The sequence below is a fragment of the Anthonomus grandis genome, chromosome 10 (assembly GCF_022605725.1).
Source record: "Anthonomus grandis grandis chromosome 10, icAntGran1.3, whole genome shotgun sequence".
Lineage (NCBI taxonomy): Eukaryota > Metazoa > Arthropoda > Insecta > Coleoptera > Curculionidae > Anthonomus > Anthonomus grandis.
The window spans coordinates 6,420,157-6,447,197 of NC_065555.1; the positions used below are offsets into that span (position 1 = coordinate 6,420,157).

At 33.5% G+C, this 27,041-nt stretch overlaps 1 protein-coding gene across 1 annotated transcript in view; it reads right to left on the reverse strand.

Moving 5' to 3' along the window:
• Positions 1-3,186: 3,186 nt before the first annotated feature.
• The window catches only part of LOC126741329 (succinate--CoA ligase [ADP/GDP-forming] subunit alpha, mitochondrial-like), a 29,346-nt gene continuing 5,491 nt past the window's right edge, over positions 3,187-27,041 (reverse strand). The window contains exons 3-5 of the mRNA XM_050447732.1: positions 14,159-14,390; positions 13,808-14,106; positions 3,187-3,363 (exon numbers count right to left, since the gene is read on the reverse strand). Of these exons, the coding sequence (XP_050303689.1) occupies positions 3,233-3,363; positions 13,808-14,106; positions 14,159-14,390 (662 nt within the window). The 3' untranslated portion in view covers positions 3,187-3,232. The remainder of the gene's footprint in view (positions 3,364-13,807; positions 14,107-14,158; positions 14,391-27,041) is intronic.

Below are 27,041 nucleotides of genomic sequence, written 5' to 3' on the forward strand. Positions count from 1 at the left end.
ACACATCTCGTGAGAGTAATCACCTTCACCAATTTGTCAATATCAACCTTTGACTCTCTATAACTCTTACATTTTTCAATTTTCATGGAAATTTGTAATATTGAAACTAAATACTCCCTTAGGAACCTACTATCCATAAACCAGCCAAAATTTAACTTTGAGGCTCTAGAAACTATGAAAAGCCAACATATATATGTTAATCGCTTTCACCAATTTGTCGAGATCAACCTTTGACTTCCTATAAATCTTAAATTTTTTAATAGATTTTCATAAAAATTTGTGAGATTGAAGCTGAGTACTCCCTTGGAAACCTACTATCCATAAACCAGCTAGAATTTAACTTTGAGGTCCTAGAAACTATGTAAAGCCAGCATAGGTTAATCGCCTTCGCCATTTTGTCAAGATCAACCTTTGACTGAACTTTGAACTTCTAAATGTTAAATGATTTGAATCGATTTTCATGGAAATTTATGATATTCAAGCTAAATGCTCCCATAGACACCTACGATAGATAAAGTGGGTAAAATTTAACTTTGAGGTCCTAAAAACTATGTAAAGCCAGCATGGGTTAATCACCTTCACCAATTTGTCAATATTAATCTTCGGATGCCTCTAAATCTTTAATTTTTTAATTGACTTACCTGGAAATTTGTGATATTGAAGCTGAATGCTCTCTTGGAAGCCTACTATCAATCAAGTAGCCAAAATTTAACTTTGAGGGTCTAGAAACTATGTTAAGCAAGCATGGGTTATTCAACTTCACTAATTTATTAGGATCAACCTTTGACTCTTTATAAATCCTAAATTTTTTAATCGATTTTCATGGAAATATGTGATATTGAAGCTGAGTACTCCCTTGGAAACCTACTATCCATAAACCAGCCAGAATTTAACTTTAAGGTCCTAGAAATTATGTAAGTCCAGCATAGGTTAATCGTCTTCACCAATTTGTGAATATCAATCTTTGACTGCTTCTAAATCTTAAATTTTTGAATTGACTTTCCTAGAAATTTTTAATATTGAAGCTAAATGCTCTTTTGGAAGCCTACTATCAATCAAGTAGCCAAAATTTAACTTTGAGGATCTAAAAACTATGAAAAGCCAACATATGTTAATCGCTTTCACCAATTTGTCGAGATCAACCTTTGACTTCCTATAAATCTTAAATTTTTTAATAGATTTTCATAAAAATTTGTGAGATTGAAGCTGAGTACTCCCTTGGAAACCTACTATCCATAAACCAGCTAGAATTTAACTTTGAGGTCCTAGAAACTATGTAAAGCCAGCATAGGTTAATCGCCTTCGCCAATTTGTCAAGATCAACATTTGACTGAACTTTGAACTTCTAAATGTTAAATTATTTGAATCGATTTTCATGGAAATTTATGATATTCAAGCTAAATGCTCCCATAGACACCTACGATAGATAAAGTAGGTAAAATTTAACTTTGAGGTCCTAAAAACTATGTACAGCCAGCATGGGTTAATCACCTTCACCAATTTGTCAATATTAATCTTCGGATGCCTCTAAATCTTTAATTTTTGAAGTGACTTTCCTGGAAATTTCTGATATTGAAGCTGAATGCTCTCTTGGAAGCCTACTATCAATCAAGTAGCCAAAATTTAACTTTGAGGGTCTAGAAACTATGTTAAGCAAGCATGGGTTATTCAACTTCACTAATTTATTAGGATCAACCTTTGACTCTTTATAAATCCTAAATTTTTTAATCGATTTTCATGGAAATATGTGATATTGAAGCTGAGTACTCCCTTGGAAACCTACTATCCATAAACCAGCCAGAATTTAACTTTAAGGTCCTAGAAATTATGTAAGTCCAGCATAGGTTAATCGTCTTCACCAATTTGTGAATATCAATCTTTGACTGCTTCTAAATTTTAAATTTTTGAATTGACTTTCCTAGAAATTTTTGATATTGAAGCTAAATGCTCTTTTGAAAGCCTACTATCAATCAAGTAGCCAAAATGTAACTTTGAGGCTCTAACAACTATGTAAAGTCAGCATAGGTTAATCGCTTTCACCAATTTGTCGAGATCAACCTTTGACTTCCTATAAATCTTAAATTTTTTAATAGATTTTCATAAAAATTTGTGATTATGAAGCTGAGTACTCCCTTGGAAACCTACTATCTTTGAGGTCCTAGAAACTATGTAAAGCCAGCATAGGTTAATCGCCTTCGCCAATTTGTCAAAATCAACCTTTGACTGCTTCTAAATGTTAAATTATTTGAATCGATTTTCATGGAAATTTAAGATATTCAAGCTAAATGCTCCCATAGAAACTTACGACAGATAAAGTAGGCAAAATTTAACTTTGAGGCCCTAAACACTATGTAAAGCCAGCATGGGTTAATCACCTTCACCAATTTGTCAATATTAATCTTCGAATGAAAATCGATGATAATGTTCTTCAATCCTTCCTTAAAGACTTACTTTTGATAAACTACCCAAGATTTAACTCGAATATCTTTTTAAAAAAGCATGATGAACCTAAATGGACTAAGTTCCTTATTGGAAAGCCTGAATAATGATAATAAATAGGAACAAATTAAATGAAAAAGCTTATGGCGAATCGTGTTGGTGTTTGGTGCAGATTGTGGTGTCCCCGGCTGCCATTTTCCGTATCACGTTTTCCATGAAAAATCCGGGCATTTTCCAACAAGCATCGGCGTATAAAATGGTTTCAGTTTTACTTCGGTTTTCGTTTCCATTTCCACTGGGGGTTCAGGGGATAAAGGGCGCATTTTGAAGGCTCTTTTCGCTTTGGTGACTTCTGGAGTGGGTGAAGGAAACGAGCTGCTGCTGGGTTTCATTATATTCGGCGTTTGCTTTAATGGCGGACGGTTTTCGAATGTTTTTACAGATTTTTTGTTGTTCTTTGTTAAGGAATTTATAGAGAATTCTTTTCGGTAAAAAGATTATGGTAATATTGAGCCTTAATTGGGCATTTTTTGGTCAGTAGATGAGAAAATTCTAAAGCATAGGTACTGCTTTAAAGTAAAGACTCTTCTAAGGGTTCATGGTCGAAAACTCCCTTCTGTTTTAAATATGAAACAATTTATGGTAATTTCCAAAGGGTGCCCTTGATCACCCCTCTTAAGTGATTTTGTGATTTATTAGCAGTTTCTGACTGTTGCTTCAATTTTGGCTCAATTAATTTAAAATATGTTCAGAATACAACATAACTTTTATTAAAAATAACTTATACATAGAATTACATATTTTTCATCTCGTTATAAAGGGTTTCTCCTATTTTGGCCGGGGAGGGGGCAATCTTGACTCCGACGGCTTGTAGGGCGTCCACTTTGTCTTTAGCTTTGCCTTTTCCTCCGGATATTATTGCACCTGAAATTACCATAAATTTTGAGTTTTGCACAGTTTTCTTTGATTGCACAGAAAGTGACAGTAAGATCATTGACTTCTTTAATAATTTTCATTAGTCCTAGCAACTTTCTCTTCACTAAGACCAGATCTATAGGTTAGGTTTGCTGGGAAAAAATTAATCTAAATTATTGTTTTTTTAGAAATGTTTCTGGTTTTTCTATAGGACATGAGGATTCTTAATAAGCGAGTGTTTTTATTGCCATTTTTTTAAAACTTATAACGTCTTTGGCCTATTTTGGTCAAAAATCAAAAATGCCAATACCTTCAAAATATTAGTTTTGTAAAAAATTATTTGAAAAAGTTTTTATTTTAAAATTAAAAAGAACATAACAAAAATTAAAATTTTAAATTTGTTCATAGATTTTAAGAAAATTCGGTTATTTAAAGGAAAAGTCTATTAAAGGAAATATGGAGATTTTCTCCCACTGTATGAAAAATTAAATCAAAAATTCTTTTTCTAAGCATATTTTTATTAATCTTAACAACTTTTATGGAAAAAAAAATTTAATTGAATCGAAAGAAAAAATTAAAACTGAAAATTGATTAAAAAATAACTAAACCTTAAATAACCCTTGGATAAATCCTTTAATTTTTTGGAAAAAATTATGGCTTTTTCCGTTTTTTTTCTTTTTGCTTAAATTAATAAATTTTTTTACAATTATTAAAAAAATATGTTTAATAATTTTTGGGAATTTCTGAAAAAATACAAAATGATCAACGAATTATGACTTTTTTTTTGTTATTTTTTTTTAAACTTATAATGCACTTTTTGTTTTAAAAATAAGAAAACATAGAATACAAAAATTAAAATTTTGGAAATTTAAATATATAAAATTCAATTTTTATTGATTAAAGTCTTTCTTATCGTAATTTTCTTCCTCTGTATGGAAGATCCAAATAAAATTTATTTTTCTTGGTACACTTCTCATAATTCCAAACAACTTTTATTTTAACAATATTTTAATTAAACTCCTACATTTAAAAAAAAATAAATAAAAGTGGCACTTGGGATTGAATTCTTCTTTGTGGGTAAAAATGATGCAGAAATCAGGTTAAAAGTGCGCAAAACTGTAGGAAATTAACTGCCTAGACTAAATTATTGCTTTATTCCAGGAAATCGGGGGTGAACTGCAATTTGGGGATGAGAAACATCCAGAAATAAATTATTTATTCCAGGCAGTTGGGTTCAGTTGCTTTTTAAAGACAAAGAAGGGTGCCTGGAATAAATTGTTTCTTTATTCCAGGCACTTGGGAGTGAATTCTTCTTTGAGGGTAAAAATGATCCAGAAATCAGGTTAAAAGTGCGCAAAACTGTAGAAAATTAACTGCCCGGACTAAATTTTTGCTTTATTCCAGGCAATCGGGGTTGAACTGCAATTTGGGGATGAGAAACATTCAGAAATGAATTATTTATTCCAGGCAGTTGGGTTCAGTTGCTTTTTAAAGACAAAGAAGGGTGCCTGGAATAAATTGTTTCTTTATTCCAGGCACTTGGGATTGAATTCTTCTTTGTGGGTAAAACTCTCACGAGATGTGTGTTAAAAGTGCGCAAAACTGTAGGAAATTGACCGCCCGGACTAAATTATTGCTTTATTCCAAGCAATCGGGGTTAACTGCAATTTGGGGATGAGAAACATCTAGAAATAAATTATTTATTCCAGGCAGTTGGGTTCAGTTGCATTTTAAAGACAAAGAAGGGTGCCTGGAATAAATTGTTTCTTTATTCCAGGCACTTGGGATTGAATTCTTCTTTGAGGGTAAAAATGATCCAGAAATCAGGTTAAAAGTGCGCAAAACTGTAGGAAATTGACTGCCCGGACTAAATTATTGCTTTATTCCAGGCAATCGGGGTTGAACTGCAATTTGGGGATGAGGAAGATCCAGAAATTAATTATTTATTCCAAGCAGTTGGGTTCAGTTGCATTTTAAAGACAAAGGAGGGTGCCTGGAATAAATTGTTTCTTTATTCCAGGCACTTGGGATTGAATTCTTCTTTGTGGGTAAAAATGATCCAGAAAATCAGGTTAAAAGTGCGCAAAACTGTAGGAAATTGACTGCCTAGACTAAATTATTGCTTTATTCCAGGAAATCGGGGGTGAACTGCAATTTGGGGATGAGAAACATCCAGAAATAAATTATTTATTCCAGGCAGTTGGGTTCAGTTGCTTTTTAAAGACAAAGAAGGGTGCCTGGAATAAATTGTTTCTTTGCTCCAGGCACTTGGGAGTGAATTCTTCTTTGAGGGTAAAAATGATCCAGAAATCAGGTTAAAAGTGCGCAAAACTGTAGGAAATTAACTGCCCGGACTAAATTTTTGCTTTATTCCAGGCAATCGGGGTTGAACTGCAATTTGGGGATGAGGAACATCCAGAAATAAATTATTTATTCCAGGCAGTTGGGTTCAGTTGTACTTTAAAGACAAAGAAGAGTGTCTGGAATAAATTGTTTCTTTATTCCAGGCACTTGGGATTGAATTCTTCTTTGTGCGTAAAAATGATCCAGAAATCAGGTTAAAAGTGCGCAAAACTGTAGGAAATTGACTGCCCGGACTAAATTATTGCTTTATTCCAGGCAATCGGGGTTGAACTGCAATTTGGGAATGAGAAACACCCAGAAATAAATTATTTATTCCAGGCAGTTGGGTTCAGTTGCATTTTAAAGACAAAGACAGGTGCCTGGAATAAATTGTTTCTTTATTCCAGGCACTTGGGATTGAATTCTTCTTTGTGCGTAAAAATTATCCAGAAATCAGGTTAAAAGTGCGCAAAACTGTAGGAAATTGACCGCCCGGACTAAATTATTGCTTTATTCCAAGCAATCGGGGTTAACTGCAATTTGGGGATGAGAAACATCTAGAAATAAATTATTTATTCCAGGCAGTTGGGTTCAGTTGCATTTTAAAGACAAAGAAGGGTGCCTGGAATAAATTGTTTCTTTATTCCAGGCACTTGGGATTGAATTCTTCTTTGAGGGTAAAAATGATCCAGAAATCAGGTTAAAAGTGCGCAAAACTGTAGGAAATTGACTGCCCGGACTAAATTATTGCTTTATTCCAGGCAATCGGGGTTGAACTGCAATTTGGGGATGAGGAAGATCCAGAAATTAATTATTTATTCCAAGCAGTTGGGTTCAGTTGCATTTTAAAGACAAAGGAGGGTGCCTGGAATAAATTGTTTCTTTATTCCAGGCACTTGGGATTGAATTCTTCTTTGTGGGTAAAAATGATCCAGAAATCAGGTTAAAAGTGCGCAAAACTGTAGGAAATTGACTGCCTAGACTAAATTATTGCTTTATTCCAGGAAATCGGGGGTGAACTGCAATTTGGGGATGAGAAACATCCAGAAATAAATTATTTATTCCAGGCAGTTGGGTTCAGTTGCTTTTTAAAGACAAAGAAGGGTGCCTGGAATAAATTGTTTCTTTGCTCCAGGCACTTGGGAGTGAATTCTTCTTTGAGGGTAAAAATGATCCAGAAATCAGGTTAAAAGTGCGCAAAACTGTAGGAAATTAACTGCCCGGACTAAATTTTTGCTTTATTCCAGGCAATCGGGGTTGAACTGCAATTTGGGGATGAGGAACATCCAGAAATAAATTATTTATTCCAGGCAGTTGGGTTCAGTTGTACTTTAAAGACAAAGAAGAGTGTCTGGAATAAATTGTTTCTTTATTCCAGGCACTTGGGATTGAATTCTTCTTTGTGCGTAAAAATGATCCAGAAATCAGGTTAAAAGTGCGCAAAACTGTAGGAAATTGACCGCCCGGACTAAATTATTGCTTTATTCCAAGCAATCGGGGTTAACTGCAATTTGGGGATGAGAAACATCTAGAAATAAATTATTTATTCCAGGCAGTTGGGTTCAGTTGCATTTTAAAGACAAAGAAGGGTGCCTGGAATAAATTGTTTCTTTATTCCAGGCACTTGGGATTGAATTCTTCTTTGTGGGTAAAAATGATCCAGAAATCAGGTTAAAAGTGCGCAAAACTGTAGGAAATTGACTGCCTAGACTAAATTATTGCTTTATTCCAGGAAATCGGGGGTGAACTGCAATTTGGGGATGAGAAACATCCAGAAATAAATTATTTATTCCAGGCAGTTGGGTTCAGTTGCATTTTAAAGACAAAGAAGGGTGCCTGGAATAAATTGTTTCTTTATTCCAGGCACTTGGGATTGAATTCTTCTTTGTGGGTAAAAATGATCCAGAAATCAGGTTAAAAGTGCGCAAAACTGTAGGAAATTGACCGCCCGGACTAAATTATTGCTTTATTCCAAGCAATCGGGGTTAACTGCAATTTGGGGATGAGAAACATCTAGAAATAAATTATTTATTCCAGGCAGTTGGGTTCAGTTGCATTTTAAAGACAAAGAAGGGTGCCTGGAATAAATTGTTTCTTTGCTCCAGGCACTTGGGAGTGAATTCTTCTTTGAGGGTAAAAATGATCCAGAAATCAGGTTAAAAGTGCGCAAAACTGTAGGAAATTGACTGCCCGGACTAAATTGTTGCTTTATTCCAGGCAATCGGGGTTTAACTGCAATTTGGGGATGAGAAACATCCAGAAATAAATTATTTATTCCAGGCAGTTGGGTTCAGTTGCATTTTAAAGACAAAGAAGGGTGCCTGGAATAAATTGTTTCTTTATTCCAGGCACTTGGGATTGAATTCTTCTTTGTGGGTAAAAATGATCCAGAAATCAGGTTAAAAGTGCGCAAAACTGTAGGAAATTGACTGCCTAGACTAAATTATTGCTTTATTCCAGGAAATCGGGGGTGAACTGCAATTTGGGGATGAGAAACATCCAGAAATAAATTATTTATTCCAGGCAGTTGGGTTCAGTTGCATTTTAAAGACAAAGAAGGGTGCCTGGAATAAATTGTTTCTTTATTCCAGGCACTTGGGATTGAATTCTTCTTTGTGGGTAAAAATGATCCAGAAATCAGGTTAAAAGTGCGCAAAACTGTAGGAAATTGACCGCCCGGACTAAATTATTGCTTTATTCCAAGCAATCGGGGTTAACTGCAATTTGGGGATGAGAAACATCTAGAAATAAATTATTTATTCCAGGCAGTTGGGTTCAGTTGCTTTTTAAAGACAAAGAAGGGTGCCTGGAATAAATTGTTTCTTTGCTCCAGGCACTTGGGAGTGAATTCTTCTTTGAGGGTAAAAATGATCCAGAAATCAGGTTAAAAGTGCGCAAAACTGTAGGAAATTGACTGCCCGGACTAAATTGTTGCTTTATTCCAGGCAATCGGGGTTTAACTGCAATTTGGGGATGAGAAACATCCAGAAATAAATTATTTATTCCAGGCAGTTGGGTTCAGTTGCATTTTAAAGACAAAGAAGGGTGCCTGGAATAAATTGTTTCTTTATTCAGGCACTTGGGATTGAATTCTTCTTTGTGGGTAAAAATGATCCAGAAATCAGGTTAAAAGTGCGCAAAACTGTAGGAAATTGACCGCCCGGACTAAATTATTGCTTTATTCCAAGCAATCGGGGTTAACTGCAATTTGGGGATGAGAAACATCTAGAAATAAATTATTTATTCCAGGCAGTTGGGTTCAGTTGCATTTTAAAGACAAAGAAGGGTGCCTGGAATAAATTGTTTCTTTGCTCCAGGCACTTGGGAGTGAATTCTTCTTTGAGGGTAAAAATGATCCAGAAATCAGGTTAAAAGTGCGCAAAACTGTAGGAAATTGACTGCCCGGACTAAATTGTTGCTTTATTCCAGGCAATCGGGGTTTAACTGCAATTTGGGGATGAGAAACATCCAGAAATAAATTATTTATTCCAGGCAGTTGGGTTCAGTTGCATTTTAAAGACAAAGAAGGGTGCCTGGAATAAATTGTTTCTTTATTCCAGGCACTTGGGATTGAATTCTTCTTTGTGGGTAAAAATGATCCAGAAATCAGGTTAAAAGTGCGCAAAACTGTAGGAAATTGACTGCCTAGACTAAATTATTGCTTTATTCCAGGAAATCGGGGGTGAACTGCAATTTGGGGATGAGAAACATCCAGAAATAAATTATTTATTCCAGGCAGTTGGGTTCAGTTGCATTTTAAAGACAAAGAAGGGTGCCTGGAATAAATTGTTTCTTTATTCCAGGCACTTGGGATTGAATTCTTCTTTGTGGGTAAAAATGATCCAGAAATCAGGTTAAAAGTGCGCAAAACTGTAGGAAATTGACCGCCCGGACTAAATTATTGCTTTATTCCAAGCAATCGGGGTTAACTGCAATTTGGGGATGAGAAACATCTAGAAATAAATTATTTATTCCAGGCAGTTGGGTTCAGTTGCTTTTTAAAGACAAAGAAGGGTGCCTGGAATAAATTGTTTCTTTGCTCCAGGCACTTGGGAGTGAATTCTTCTTTGAGGGTAAAAATGATCCAGAAATCAGGTTAAAAGTGCGCAAAACTGTAGGAAATTGACTGCCCGGACTAAATTGTTGCTTTATTCCAGGCAATCGGGGTTTAACTGCAATTTGGGGATGAGAAACATCCAGAAATAAATTATTTATTCCAGGCAGTTGGGTTCAGTTGCATTTTAAAGACAAAGAAGGGTGCCTGGAATAAATTGTTTCTTTATTCCAGGCACTTGGGATTGAATTCTTCTTTGTGGGTAAAAATGATCCAGAAATCAGGTTAAAAGTGCGCAAAACTGTAGGAAATTGACTGCCTAGACTAAATTATTGCTTTATTCCAGGAAATCGGGGGTGAACTGCAATTTGGGGATGAGAAACATCCAGAAATAAATTATTTATTCCAGGCAGTTGGGTTCAGTTGCATTTTAAAGACAAAGAAGGGTGCCTGGAATAAATTGTTTCTTTATTCCAGGCACTTGGGATTGAATTCTTCTTTGTGGGTAAAAATGATCCAGAAATCAGGTTAAAAGTGCGCAAAACTGTAGGAAATTGACCGCCCGGACTAAATTATTGCTTTATTCCAAGCAATCGGGGTTAACTGCAATTTGGGGATGAGAAACATCTAGAAATAAATTATTTATTCCAGGCAGTTGGGTTCAGTTGCTTTTTAAAGACAAAGAAGGGTGCCTGGAATAAATTGTTTCTTTGCTCCAGGCACTTGGGAGTGAATTCTTCTTTGAGGGTAAAAATGATCCAGAAATCAGGTTAAAAGTGCGCAAAACTGTAGGAAATTGACTGCCCGGACTAAATTGTTGCTTTATTCCAGGCAATCGGGGTTTAACTGCAATTTGGGGATGAGAAACATCCAGAAATAAATTATTTATTCCAGGCAGTTGGGTTCAGTTGCATTTTAAAGACAAAGAAGGGTGCCTGGAATAAATTGTTTCTTTATTCCAGGCACTTGGGATTGAATTCTTCTTTGTGGGTAAAAATGATCCAGAAATCAGGTTAAAAGTGCGCAAAACTGTAGGAAATTGACTGCCTAGACTAAATTATTGCTTTATTCCAGGAAATCGGGGGTGAACTGCAATTTGGGGATGAGAAACATCCAGAAATAAATTATTTATTCCAGGCAGTTGGGTTCAGTTGCATTTTAAAGACAAAGAAGGGTGCCTGGAATAAATTGTTTCTTTATTCCAGGCACTTGGGATTGAATTCTTCTTTGTGGGTAAAAATGATCCAGAAATCAGGTTAAAAGTGCGCAAAACTGTAGGAAATTGACCGCCCGGACTAAATTATTGCTTTATTCCAAGCAATCGGGGTTAACTGCAATTTGGGGATGAGAAACATCTAGAAATAAATTATTTATTCCAGGCAGTTGGGTTCAGTTGCATTTTAAAGACAAAGAAGGGTGCCTGGAATAAATTGTTTCTTTATTCCAGGCACTTGGGATTGAATTCTTCTTTGTGGGTAAAAATGATCCAGAAATCAGGTTAAAAGTGCGCAAAACTGTAGGAAATTGACTGCCTAGACTAAATTATTGCTTTATTCCAGGAAATCGGGGGTGAACTGCAATTTGGGGATGAGAAACATCCAGAAATAAATTATTTATTCCAGGCAGTTGGGTTCAGTTGCATTTTAAAGACAAAGAAGGGTGCCTGGAATAAATTGTTTCTTTATTCCAGGCACTTGGGATTGAATTCTTCTTTGTGGGTAAAAATGATCCAGAAATCAGGTTAAAAGTGCGCAAAACTGTAGGAAATTGACCGCCCGGACTAAATTATTGCTTTATTCCAAGCAATCGGGGTTAACTGCAATTTGGGGATGAGAAACATCTAGAAATAAATTATTTATTCCAGGCAGTTGGGTTCAGTTGCATTTTAAAGACAAAGAAGGGTGCCTGGAATAAATTGTTTCTTTATTCCAGGCACTTGGGATTGAATTCTTCTTTGTGGGTAAAAATGATCCAGAAATCAGGTTAAAAGTGCGCAAAACTGTAGGAAATTGACTGCCTAGACTAAATTATTGCTTTATTCCAGGAAATCGGGGGTGAACTGCAATTTGGGGATGAGAAACATCCAGAAATAAATTATTTATTCCAGGCAGTTGGGTTCAGTTGCTTTTTAAAGACAAAGAAGGGTGCCTGGAATAAATTGTTTCTTTGCTCCAGGCACTTGGGAGTGAATTCTTCTTTGAGGGTAAAAATGATCCAGAAATCAGGTTAAAAGTGCGCAAAACTGTAGGAAATTAACTGCCCGGACTAAATTTTTGCTTTATTCCAGGCAATCGGGGTTGAACTGCAATTTGGGGATGAGGAACATTCAGAAATAAATTATTTATTCCAGGCAGTTGGGTTCAGTTGTACTTTAAAGACAAAGAAGAGTGTCTGGAATAAATTGTTTCTTTATTCCAGGCACTTGGGATTGAATTCTTCTTTGTGCGTAAAAATGATCCAGAAATCAGGTTAAAAGTGCGCAAAACTGTAGGAAATTGACTGCCCGGACTAAATTATTGCTTTATTCCAGGCAATCGGGGTTGAACTGCAATTTGGGGATGAGAAACATTCAGAAATGAATTATTTATTCCAGGCAGTTGGGTTCAGTTGCATTTTAAAGACAAAGAAAGGTGCCTGGAATAAATTGTTTCTTTATTCCAGGCACTTGGGATTGAATTCTTCTTTGTGGGTAAAAATGATCCAAAAATCCATTCCAGAAATTTTAAAAAAATCCCGTACGCAAATTAAAAAAAAAATCCCTTTTCGTTAATTTATTTTATTTAAAGAATTTATTTGTTATTTTTCTTTGTTGTTTAATTATAAAAAAATTAAAAGTCAATTTTTGGGAAATTTTTGAAAAAATTCACAAAGAAAACTCAAAAAATGCCAATAACTTATTTCCGATTGATTTTTCGATAAAATGTGTAAAATATTTTTAATTTTAGAATTAGAAAACACATTAAATAGCGAAATAAAAAAAAAATAAATTTTCCATACATTTCGAGAAAATAGATTTTTTGAATAGTGGTTTTTCTTAATTTTCTCCCACTGTATGGAAAATAGATTTATAATTCTTGAATTTGAAGATAACCCGCATGATTCTAAATAATTTTTATCTAAACAATATCTTTGTCAGACTCATAGATTTTTTATAAAAAATTAAAATGTGATTTTTAAAGAAAAATCACGAGTGTATATCTCTTTCAATTCCTGTAATGCAGTGTTGCTTTGGAACCTAGACTTTTTACCTTTTTTTTGCATTTGTATGGGAAATAGAGAATTTTATTATAAAAGTTTTCTAATTGACTTTTTATGACCAAGACACAGCAAAAAAAAATTTTGATTCAGGTAATTTTTTAAGAATTTTCAATTTTCAGCCAGTTTTGGCCAAAAACCGAAAAATGTAAATAACTTTCTTCATGTAAACTTTTGGAAACAATAGTAGTGTAAAATATTTTTCATTTTATGGTTAAAGAACACATTTATTACAAAAATAAAAAAATATTAAATTTCCCATACATTTTGAGGAAATGACATTTATATATAATGCATACTGTATTAATACAATGAATAATAAATAGCATGAATTTTGTATAGATCCCTAATTTTTTGGAAAAAAAATTGCTTTTTTTTTGTTTTCTTTTGTTTTTTATTATTTTTTTATTATGTAGTTTATAAAAATTCATTAAAAGTCGATTTTGAGTATTTTTTTTAAATTTTCAAAATACTTTAGTCAAATCCCAAAAAATTCCAATAACTTTTTTTCTATTCGTTTTCCGAAAAAGTGTGTTAAATACTTTTTGCTTTAAAATTAAAAAAAGGCATTGAACAAAGAAATAAAAATTTTGAAATTTATTATAAATTTGGAGAAAATTCAATTTTTCAAATTAATGCTTTTTTACGATTTTCTCCCACTGTATGAAATACAAAATCAAAATTCCTTTTTCCAAGCATACCCCTCATTAATCTTAATAACTTCACAGCATTTTTTGATTGTATATACTCATAGATTTTCCAAAAAAAGCAAAGTTTCACAAATTTCCTTGTAATCCTTACCGGCATGTCCCATACGTCTCCCAGGTGGAGCCGTCATCCCAGCAATAAAACTAACCACCGGTTTCCTATGGGCCCCACGGTTATGCTGACTCAAATACTCTGCAGCATCTTCTTCTGCTGCCCCCCCTATTTCCCCAATCATCACAATTCCTTCAGTCTCTGGATCTTGCAAGAAAATCTCCAGACAATCAATGAAGTTCGTCCCGTTGAAGGGATCACCTCCGATTCCTATACAGAGCGTTTGTCCTAAACCAACCAGAGTCGTTTGATTAACTGCTTCATACGTAAGAGTTCCCGACCTAAAAACTGTCATAAGTGGTGCATTGTCAGGAGATCTTCGAGTCTGCATACCTGGATACGATTCCCACTTTGCCCTTCTTATGAATGAACCCGGGCATGATTCCCATTTTGCACGTGCCCGGCGTGATTATTCCGGGACAATTGGGACCCACTATCCTGGATTTGTCCTGCTGGAGTAGTCGATGTTTCACCTTGACCATGTCGTGCTGCGGAATTCCCTCAGTGATTACCACGATCAGTTCGATTTCCGCGTCCATTGCTTCGTGGATGGCTTTGGCTGCACCTAAATTCAATTAAGAATTTATGAAATTTGGGAAAAATTTACAGTTTTTTATTTAACGTATTATGAAGGTAACATAAAGCTCCTTAGAACATTGAAAGGCTAGAATTAGCATTGCCGTGAAACTATGGGCAGTTTGTTTGCTTGCAACATCTTTGATCTAATGATGCCAAATACTTACGTAGAAATGACAAAAATTTTTCACTTATTTTGACAGGCGTAAAGCAATACCATTCCTCTTTAATAAAACATGAAGCATTTTTTTTTATAAAATACTCTATAAAAAAGACAACATTCAACGTTAAATGAATGTAGATAACGTATATTAGAGAAAAGGGCAACAACATCGCAACGCCGCTCGATCGCATTGTTGATTCCACCCACATAAGTAATCTTTACCAGTGACGTCGTCAAAAAATATTTATTATTAATACTTTCTTCTTAGACATATCTTCATTCCTGAAGAGTTGTGACGTCATGTCTATGAACACTGATGGGTCGATTGTCTCCACTGTTGTCGATCTTCTGCTACTCTTATATTTGTTTGCAAGGCTTGCCCTGTAATTTCTTTAATTTGGTCTATCCACCGTGATGGGGATCTTCCTCTTGATCTTTTACCTTCTACTTTGCCCTGCACGATAAGTTTTTCTAGATTGTCTTGGTCTCTCCTGGTGATGTGTCCGAAGTAACCCAGAATGCGGCGTCGGCAGCTGGAGGACAATCGCTCGGTGATTCCTAATTCGTTTAATATCGACACATTGGTCCGGTGTGCAGTCCAGGGTATGCGAAGCATCCTCCGCCAGCACCACATTTCAAAAGCATCTATTCGGTGCCTGTCGCTCGACTTTATTGTCCAGGATTCGGAACCTTACGAAAATATCGAAAACACTAGGGTGTTTACCAGGGCTCTTTTCGTGTTTCTGGTTATGGATCTGTCTTTCCATATCTTGGATAAGTTTGACATTGCTGTCCTCGCTAATGTTATCCGCCTTCTTATTTCTGTTTCACACCCTCCCTTGCTGTTTATTAGGGACCCTAAGTAGATGAATTCATCTACTACTTAATTCTATTTTGCAGATTTCTTAACTGTATGGTGTTACTCCTGTCAATGACCATTAACTTGGTCTTGTCTAGATTTATTTCGAGGCCTAGAGCTCAGGTTTCATTAGCGACCTGATCAATAAGTGTAACCATCTCATCTTCATCTCTTGTTATTAGGGTAGTGTGGTCCGCGTATCTGAGATTCCACATCTTTCTACCATTGATTGATACACTTCCTTCAAAATTTTCCAGGGCTCGTTTCATTATGAATTCACCGTAGGCATTGAAAAGTCTCGGTGATAGGATATATCCTTGACGGACGCCTCTATGTACTTTGAAAATGTTTGATGTTTTATTGTCGAGATTAACTATGGCATTGTTATTTTCATATAGGTTGGTTATTAGAGATATGAAATGCGGAGGGACTCCCATTTCTTTCAATACGTTCCAGAGACTACTCCATCGAACACAGTCGAAAGCCTTTTTGTAATCTATAAAGCACAAGAGCATGGGGATATTGAACTCCCGGGCTTTCTCGATTAATTGGCGGATGTTGAATATTTGGTCCCTAGTCCCTCTTCCCTTAACGAAGCCTGCTTGTTCTGGAGGGATTTGTCTCTCGAAGTAGTTTTGCAATCGTCTATCTATTATTTTAAGCAGGATTTTACTGGCATGTGTGATTAGAGATATCGTTCGATAATTTTCGCATTTTTTGGTGGATCCCTTTTTGTGAATAGGTATAAATGCAGACGTTGTCCAGTCTTTAGGCCATTGACCACTTTGCCAGATCTTATTACATATATCATGTAGGATTTTGGTTCCAGGGTCTCCTAGTACTTTTATGAGATCAGCACGAACTCCGTCTGTTCCTGGGGATTTGTTTAGCTTTAGGTTTTTTATAGCTTCTTTAATTTCAGACATAAGAATATTGGGCTCCATTTCAAATTGTGTGTTTTCTTTCTGTTGTTTGATCGCTATTTTGGTTTCTTCGGTGTATAATTCCTTACAGTATTGTCTCCATCGTTCGATCACTTTTTCATCTTCCCATACTATCTTTCCGTCCTTGTCTTCAATTGTGAAAGTCTTTGGTTTGAATTTGCGTGTTATTTCCCTTACTTTTTGATACAAGTCTCTGGTGTCATGGGTTCCTCTATATCCCTGCATATTTTTTTAATGTAGTTGTCTTTATCCTGTCTGCATTGTCTCTGTATCTTTTTATTTAACCTCTTGTACAGGTCGCAGTCTTCTCTCGTTAGGGTGCCCTTCCTTTTCATTTCTTTTCGTTTGTTAATTGTTTCTATGGTCGTTTGTGTGATCCAGGGTTTGTTTGGCCGATTTATGGGGTTATGTGTTAGTTGAAGGTGATCTGCTGTCGTCTTAATAACATTATTAATACATTATGCGTTAAATTTTAAACAATATTTCACGTTTATGAACTCTTTATGCATTTTTTTAACGTACTTCATTAGAGTAAAGGTACAACTTATTTAATAAAAAGCATTTTTATGGAAATTAAATATTTTATATTTATTATAGATTTCTTAATAAGGTTTTAAAGGTTTATAAGAGGTCCATTACTGGACGAAAAATGTTTTTTTATTCATCAAAAAATATTGATGAATATGCATAACGTACCATGAATTTAGGAAATTTTAATACCACAATTTAAAAAAAAAATGAGGAAGCATTTGACAAATAAAAATTAACTAATTTAACAAAAAAAAATAGTAAAAACATACGTATATTTAAATTATCTACTCTTTTACTCCGTGATGTTGCGATAAGCTTGGTTTATCTTTATTTGATTTTGAAAATCCTGCACATATGTCTTTTATTCTGTCTCTCCTGGTCTCTTGTCTACATTTTTTTACTCTCTTCATTAATTGTAATTAGGTTGAATTTACTTGTTTTTCCTTATTTAAATTTGAAATATAGGTAAATAGTGTACTCCTGTCCAAATGTCAGAATATTTGATGAGTAGAAATATTGTAGAAAGAAATATATAAATAATGATATATAAAAAAAAAACTTGAACTCATATTTTTGTAGATCGATCAGACGTTCATCTTTTCTTAAAAATTTATAGTACATACTATGGATGTATCGTCATTTTAATGAAACATATTCATTCCGTCTTAGGGATTTACGTCATTGGTCAAACAATAATCTCAAAATCTGTGAAAAATTTTTAATTTTTTATTTTTGTAGTAGGTGTATTTTTTAAGCATAAAACCACAAGTATTTTACATATTTTTTCAAAAAATTAATAGGAAAAAAGTTATTGGCATTTTTTTGTTTCTGGCCAAAATTGGCTAAAAATCGGAAAAATTGACCGAATCCAAAAATTTTTTTGCTGTATATTGCCCCTAAGAAGACCACCAAAAAACTCTTATAACAAAATTGTCTATTTCCCATACAAAAGCTAAAAAAAAAATAAAAAGTGTATTTTTCATAAGAACACGCATAGCATATATTTTTTTCAAAAATCACATTTTAATTTTTTACAAAAAATCTATGATTCTGACAAAGATTTTGCTCATATAAAAGTTTTTTGGAATCATGGTGGTTATCTTTAGACATACAAGTTATAACTCTATTCTCCATACAGTGGGAGAAAATTGAGAAAAACCTCTAATCAAAAAATGTAATTTTCTCGAAATCTATGGGAAATTTTTGATTTTTGATTTATAACTCTTACAGTACCGAGATAAAAAAAATTGAGTTTAAGGTTTATATTTATTTTACGCCGATAAAGTTGGGTCAAAAGGTACGGAAAATTATTTTTAAAAATATTCCAAAGGGTTAAGGGAGGGTTTTAGGGAGTACACAATTGTGTGTCTAGGGAGCCAACATTAAAAGAGCACAATTGTAAAACAAAATTTATTACTTTGTATGGAATGAAATAAAATAGTTTTTATCTTTGGTTAAACAAAGAAAAACATTACATTTTAGGCAACGCATTCTGGACCGACTTTTGCACCCTTCTAACCTGCATTTAACTGGGTTCTTCATTTCTTCATTTTTTGGCCAGTGTTCAAAACCATCAAAGCGTTTGTCTGCACAGGGCAAACTGGAAGGCATTCTTCTCTTTTTATTTCATTTCCTTCAACGCTAGTCTCTTCCTCTATATTTTCTTGGCATTCTGTTTTCTCCAATACACGCTTCTTAGTACCGGCAATCAGATATTCCCCAAGATTAAGTCTAAATTCCAAAAGATCCATAATATCTTTACTTCGAAGATTTTGACTATAACAATCCCTTCGATACTCCATCCAGCTGTTTACTATTGACAAGTCGAACAAATGTAGGATGGCTTTAAGAGTCCATTTCCGGGTTCAAAAGAAAGATCGATAGTATTCTATCATTTGGTCGCAAACATCTACATCACCCATGTTTTCGTTGTATGATTTAACAACAGCTGGGCATGCTATGCCTGAACGTTTTTTTTTCTGTTTTATAGATATATTTATTATCACTTTGCAATGCAAAGTTTATTATCGGTTCTAACAACTTCTTCTGACTCTCCCCTATTCATTAAACTGTCTTTTTTAAAATCAAACCCTTTCACTCTGTTGGACATAATTGTAGCAGTTGCATCTATATTCAAACTCGTCAATTTGTTCATCAAAGCAACAGTTGAAAAGTATCTGTCAAAATACAGGTAACTATTTTGAGGTAATGTTTCTGCTAGGCGCAATATTATTGAGGGTCCCAAGCCAAATCTTCAGTCAAGGAAATTCTTCAGTCCCACTGGTCTTGGTTTATGTTTAATAAATTGTCGAACTAGACATCTTCCCAAAAAAGGAATCATTTATCAATAGAAAAAGCTGCCTTTTCTTTTCTTTCAATGGCTTTACATCTATTGCGAACCAAATCAATTACCGGCTGTATTCTCCACAATCTTTTCTTTTTTTTGTTCCTCTTCTGATACGCTCACAAGATTGTGAACGACATGTAAATTTACACGTGTCATGTAAAACCTTTGTCGGGTCATGACCCCATCAATTAATGGGAACTTATATTTTCCATTCCAATACATATGTATCGTTGGAAGATGAATACATCCCATCAAAGCATTCATTCCGAAAAATGTCTTTATTTCTTGAGAGGTAAAGTTGTTTTCTTTTGCATTTTGTTGCAAGAAATACTGGGAAGTGAAATTTGCGGCTGACTCAAAAAAATCATCATCCAAATATTTAACAAAGTATTCGTTTGGAGTTTTTACGATGGATGGAGTATAGTCCTCTTTTACAGAAAAATCCTTGCTTCTACTGGAGAGTCGGGAAATGTATGAGGGGTAACTTCTGAATCTGAAGAGCTATCAGCTTCATTTGGTGCTACAATTGGGATCTTTTCGTGAATTTCAAACTCATCTTCTTCATCCTCGGACTCTAAATCCGACCCAACTTCGTCTAGAACAATGCCTCCTGGTCATCCCTTAGATGGTCCAAATCAATAATTTGCCTACTTCTTCCTGTAACAAAGAATTAATTGTATCCAACTTAATTAAAACCAAACCACGTTAACTCCCATGGCTCACAATTGTGATATACATAACAAAACCATTCTTGGAATCAACAATTTTAAAAATATTTTCAATCTCTAAAAACAATACACTTAATTGAAGTTTATTATACATATTTAATATTAAGCACTTCTTTTTTCCCCTAAATTTTATAAATAAATAATAACTTACCTGCACGAGCCATTGTTGAAAATAATCTGAAACTTTTCAGGTTATAACAAGAATGCACTTCCGGCAAAATAAACGATTTGCGCATGCACACCTATAAAATGCACTATTCACAATCATGTCGCACGGTTCTCCACCCAGATTAAACATTTTTTTATCCTTATAACACTAGTAAATAAGGAAGTCACAATTGTGACATCGGGTAGCGTAAGGGTTATATTAGATGTATTTTTAAGCGTAAAACGACAAGTATTTTACATATTTGTTCTAAAAATGAACGGGGAAAAAGTTATTGGAATATTTCGGTTTTTGGCCAAAACTGGATAAAAATCAGGAAATTTTGAAAAATTAGCCGAATAAAAAATTTTTTTACTGTATATTGCCCATAAGAAGGCCATTAAAAAACTCTTGTAACAAAATTCTCTATTTCCTATAAAAAAGCTAAAAAAAAATAAAAACTGTATTTTTCATAAGAACACGCATTCTATAATCTATAATTTTTCTTTAAAAATCACATTTTAATTTTTTAGAAAAAAATATATGGGTCTGAACAAGATTTTTAAAAAAGCTTTTATAAAAGTTTTTTGGAATCATGGTGGTTATCTTTAGAAATAAAAGTTATAACTCTATTTTCTACACAGTGGGAGAAAATTGAGAAAAACCTCTAATCAAAAAAATGTAATTTTCTCGAAATCTATGGGAAATTTCAGATTTTTTATTTTTATTTTAGGTGTATTTTTTAAGCATAAAACGAGAAGTATATTACATTTTTTTTCTAAAAATGAACGGGAAAAAAGTTTTGGTTTTTGGCCAAAACTGGCTAAAAATAGGAAATTTTGAAAAATTGGCCGAAACAAAATTTTTTTTGCTGTGTATTGTTCCTAAGAAGGCCATCAAAAAACTCTCATAACAAAATTCTCTATTTCCCATACAACAGCTAAAAAAAAAAAGTGTATTTTTCATAAGAACACTCATTATAAAAGGTTCCATGATTTTTCTTTAAAAATCACATTTTAATTTTTTACAAAGAATCTATGGGTCTGACAAAGATTTAACTTATATAAAAGTTGTTTGGAATCATAGTGGTTATCTTTAGAAATAAAAGTTATAGCTTTATTTTCTATACAGTGGGAGAAAATTGAGAAAAACCTCTAATCGAAAAAATGTAATTTTCTCGAAATCTATGGGAAATTTCAGAATTTTATTTTTATATTAGATGTACTTTTTAAGCATAAAAAAAGAGGTAAAGTCGAAATTATACCCATTTGTAATGACGTCATTTTTGTTTAGCATATTCCAAACAGCGGCGACAACAAACTTTTGAAAAAAATTGGTGTCTGATGATTATTCATCTTTTATATACGAGGTTATGTAAAGTATCCGTCACTGTCAATCAAAAATATTGGTTTGTCAACTTGTTTTTGAAAGTTATTTCGAAAAGTGTTAGATAATGCCTAAAAACAGATATAATAGGTATCATGAACAATCGCAGCTGATGATTTTAAATATATTGGCTTTTTTCCAACTGGAAAAGGAACAAGTCCGAAACGGATTGACTTCAAATTGAGAATGTGTTACAGCGAGCCGCAGAGGCAACAAAATTGAGCACAACAACGATCGCAAATATAAAGAAAAATGGGATAAAATTAGATCAGGATTACGCAGCCCGTATATCTTCCAAGCAAAAGACAGAAAAAACCAAAATTACAACCGTATTTGAAACATAGAATTTGGGACACAATTTATTCTATGTACGCCAGAAAAGAATATGTAATATTGGCAACAATAAGAGAAAAGTTCAGGGAAGAAATTGAATATTTTGAGTTTTTCCATTGACTCCTTAAGAAGATGGATCAATAGCATAGGCTTCAAGTGGAAAAAATCAAATGACAGAAAATATTTGATGGACTTGCCAAATATTGTTCATAAAAGAATCAATTTTTTAAGGGAGTATATCAAAAATAGAAATGTAGGTCCGGAAGGTTTTACTCCAGTTTTTATTGACGAGGCGTTGATTTTTAGCAAGGGATCATTTCGTAGTAGCTGGCAAGATGACACCAAGCACACGGATTTAACGAAAAACAGTGAAGATAAAAACTATCTGGTTATCTTTTTAGATTTTTTTTTGAATAAAAACTATTGCCCTTGTAAGGGCCCTCTAACTTCATAATTTCATCTGTTTCATAGTTTTATATAATTTCTCTCTAAGACAATATGAGGGAATTTAACTCCATACACTACTCGTATGTGCATGGAACATTACTTATTAATTATATTAAATTTATGTTCTGGAAGAATGATTTCTAAAAGAAGAGAATTGAATTATCTTTTATTTTTAAGGCCATCGTTTTATCGTGGTCCACGCCGGAACCGAAGATGGCTTCATCAAGGGTGCAAATTTAATATTCAAGAGTGGATTAAAGACGGGAGATTATCATGACAATATGAACAGGAAAAACTTCGAAAACTGGTTTAAAACTCAGCTGGTTCCAAATCTTCCCCCAAAGTCATTTATAATCATGGACAATGCAAGTTACCATTCTGGTTTATTAGAACAAATCCCGAGAAAATCTTGGACAAAGCAGAGACTGACCGAATGGTTGAAGAAAAAGAATATTGGCTTTCCAGAAAAAGCCATGAAATATAAAATATGGTGTATTGCACGCAGAAACTGCCCTAGTTAAAAAAATAGTACTTCCTTGATGAATATGTTAAACCTTTAGACACAAAATTTTGCGACTGCCACCATATCATTGCCAGTTTAATGCAATTGAAATGGTATGGTCGGAATATAAACGAAAATATGATCAAAATATTTCCAATTTTAAGGGGTCACCTTCAGAAGTTCTGACTACATGGGAAAGGGTAATAAACGAAATTTCTATAGATCATTGGCAAAAATATGTTTTTCATACAGAAAAGGTAATTGAAAAGGCTTGGGAGGCAATACAAGTGTGTGATGCCTATGCTATGACATTCTGCCACTTGTGATTACGACTGACGAAGACAATATCTCTGATTTCAGTTCTGACTCTGACAATACTGACGAGATTGATTAAGCTTTTTTTGTTCTAGCAAATTTTATTTTATGATCGTCGTTTAAGTATTCAATCATATCGTTGCAATTTCATTAACTTGGTAATGCAATATGGCGTGTTTTTTTTGAGTTTGTATGTTTTATTTTTTGGAATGGTATTTTCATTTTAATGTATCAACATATTCCTTCAAGCAGCATTTTTTTTCATGAACAAGTAAATTAAATTGTCAGTATTTAAATTCTTCCCAGTGAGTTAAAATAATTTCATACCATTATTCACAATTTTTGTGAGCTCGGTTTTATTACGTCTACTGCTCGTGCCGAATTCTACTTTTCAAATTTGTTGTAGATTTGGTTTTTGCGGTCTTTTGCTTGGAAAATATATGAGCAGCGTAATCCTGATCTGATTTTATCCCATTCTTCTTTACATTTGCGATCGTTGTTGTGCTCAATTTTGTTGCATCTGCGGTTCGCTCTATCACATTCTCAATTTGAAGTGCAACTCCGTTTCGGACTTATTGTTTATGTCCCATTATTTATGATTAATTATAATAATATTTGTTAATTGTTAAATTTGTTAATAATAGAATAAATACTACAAGATTTTTTAATTTTTTTTGGGAATGAAAGTATATACACGAATATAAAAATATAATAATATGCTGCTAAAATAAATCATTTGTTAATTTCTGAACGTATAAAAAAGACTATTCATTTCTGAAGGCGATGGTAAGGTTTCTAACCTAATATTGATTGGCAAAAATATCTACGCCATACGTTTTTTCTCACCTGGATGACGTAACAAATGGGTATAATTTCGACTTTATCTTACATATTTTTTTTAAAAATGAACAGAAAAAAAGTTATTTGAATTTTTCGGTTTATGGCCAAAACTGGCTAAAAAACAGGAAATTTTGAAAACTTGGTCGAATCAAAATTTTTTTTTACTGTATATTGCCCCTAAGAAGGCCATTGAAAAACTCTGAAAAAATTAGATGTATTTTTTAAGCATTAAACGACAAGTATTTTACATATTTTTTCTAAAAATGAACGGGAAAAAGTTTATTGAAATTTTTTGGTTTTTGGCCAAAACTGGCTAAAAATCGGGGAATTTCCATGATTTTTCTTTAAAAATCACAAAGATTTAACTTATATAAAAGTTGTTTGGAATCATAGTGGTTATCTTTAGAAATAAAAGTTATAGCTTTATTTTCTATACAGTGGGAGAAAATTGAGAAAAACCTCTAATCGAAAAAATGTAATTTTCTCGAAATCTATGGGAAATTTCAAATTTTTTATTTTTGTATTAGATGTATTTTTTAAGCGTAAAACGACAAGTATTTCACATATTTTTGACAAAAATAAACGGAAAAAAAGTTATTGGAATTTTTCGGTTTTTGGCCAAAAACTGGCTGAAAATTTGAATATTTTGAAAAATTGGCCAATTTAAAAAAATGATAAATTGCTGTGTGTTGCTATTGGATATACCTTGTATATTATTGTACAAAAAGGAACATATAAGAGTATTGAATTTCATTTCGTCATTTCCCTTTTAAGAAACTGCTGATTAGGGTATTATAATCTTTCTTCAGCAAAAGCGTTAACCTCTTCCACTCCATCGTATCCACGTATGGATATTTTTAGATATGGCAATATTTACCACGATATCCACATATGGATATTCATATAGGGGACATTAACGCACTGTGTAAATGTCAAGTGTCAAAATGGATTCAGACTACGAGAATGAAAGTAATGTGAGCTATGAACTGTCTAGTGACTTCGAGAGCTACTCGGAAACCGACTACTCATCAGAGGATGAAGAAGAAATAATTGACGGTGTTCAGATGAGCGGCTGGACGACTGTAACGGATCCATTTGAGGATAAGCTGCCAAGTATAATATACTCGAATTTCGCTTTGACTATGACTTTCACCCAGCAATTGACTTTCAAGAGTGCATGGAAGCTGTAAATTGTTTTGAATCGTTTGTAAGTAGAAGTATTGTAAAGAAGCTATGCGAGTGGACCGATCAAAGAGCCAATATATATTTTAATAATAATCCACATAACGCTATGAAAGTTTTTGGTTTAAATTATAAAATAGTCGAAACAGAAGAAATGTATGTATTTATAGCGCTGTTTTTTCTTACTGGATTGACCAAGTGTGTGCAAATTTCAGATTATTGGAGTAAAGATGATATATGCACTGGTCCTCCAGTGTTTCATAAATCTGTTATAAGCCGAAATGGCTTTTTAACAATTCTTAAATTCCTTAGATTTTCACCCCCAGAACTTGGCAAAGCTAATGCACCGCTTAGCAGATTAGGCATTTTTATGGCACTTATTAAAGAAAACTTTCAAAACTTAGTAGACTCAGGTCCGGTTTTCGCAATAGATGAGCAACTTATGTTATATAAGGGCCGACTCCATTTTCGCCAATATATAAAATCCAAAAGAAGTCGATTTGGAATCAAAATTTTTTCGTTATGTCCCAGTAAACCTGAACTTCGAGGATATACATGGAATTTTTGTATGTATATTGGCAAAGATATATATGACATATCGCACATTCCAAGAACAGAGAACCTTTCATTTTCCGAGAAAAATAGTGGTTTACCTTTGTCAAAACCTCTTGAACAGTAATCGTGAAGTGATTGTCTTTGTGAGTTTTTATTGACAAAAAACACTTTTCTTACCGGCACAATTCGATCGAATAGGGGTGTTCCAAAAGAATTGACATTGGTTCCTTTAGAGAGGCAACAATCATGTTTGTTCGCAAGGATATGCTTCTTCTAGTTCGCTACAAGGACAAGAAAGACTAGTTTATCTACTTACCAGTAAACATACTGCAGGATTTTGTGAAAAAGAACGATATGTTGTGTGAGGAAATCTCCCGTACAAAGGAAAAACCTAGTAACTCAATTTTTTACAAAATTTAGATTTTGTTACCGTTTTTTAGTGCTAGGTATTTCCTATTATCCAATACAAATTTTTTCTTAAAAATCTTACGGATAAACGTTTTGTAGCTGTTGGAAATTCCTAGTAAGTCCTTAAATTTACTCTTTTTCATTGGCAAAACATAGCAAAACAGCCTTTCAAGAGAAAAACATAGCAAGTTTTTTTTGCTATTGAATTTAAAAAATAAGTTATAATAAGATCCCAGGGAAAAAGATAATATGTATAGTTATAATGTTTTTCCTTTGCATATCAATTAAAGATGGTTCATTTATTACAATGGAAAAACCTAGTATTTTACATTACTAACATTTTGATTTTAACGATTTTCTAGTAATACCATGCAAAAACGTAGTAAAATGATTTACTAGGTTCTTCCATATTTTAATGTTTAAAAACACCGCTGTATCCAATACGTTAATTTACTTTGCTATATTCTTCCCTAATAAATGGCGCCAAATACGGTTTGGCGGGAAAAATGACATTTGGACTTTTGGCTAGATTTTTCCACTGTTTAATAAAATTTAAACAGTTTAACGTGTGAAACCGCAGCAGAACGACGTTGGATGGTCACTTATAGTACGTTAGTGTGTAAAAGTATTTAGGTTTTTATTTGTTTATTTTGGTGTAAATTCTGAGAGTAACAACATGTCTACGAGGAAGAAAATTTTAATGGAGTTGGTAAGACAAAATAAAAGTTTGTGTATCAAATCTTCTGAAGAGCTTCAGCAAAGGTAAGAGTTCTTGTTTAATTTATCGTAACAATAGTAGAGTAAAGTAAGCCATAGTAAAGTAAATATAGTTAGAGAATCTTTATATCATATGCTTTTTTAAATAAATGTATAGTAATAGAATTTTATTTACCAGGTTATAAAAGTACAGTTACTAAATATTTACAATATAAATGTGATACTTTTTGTGACAATT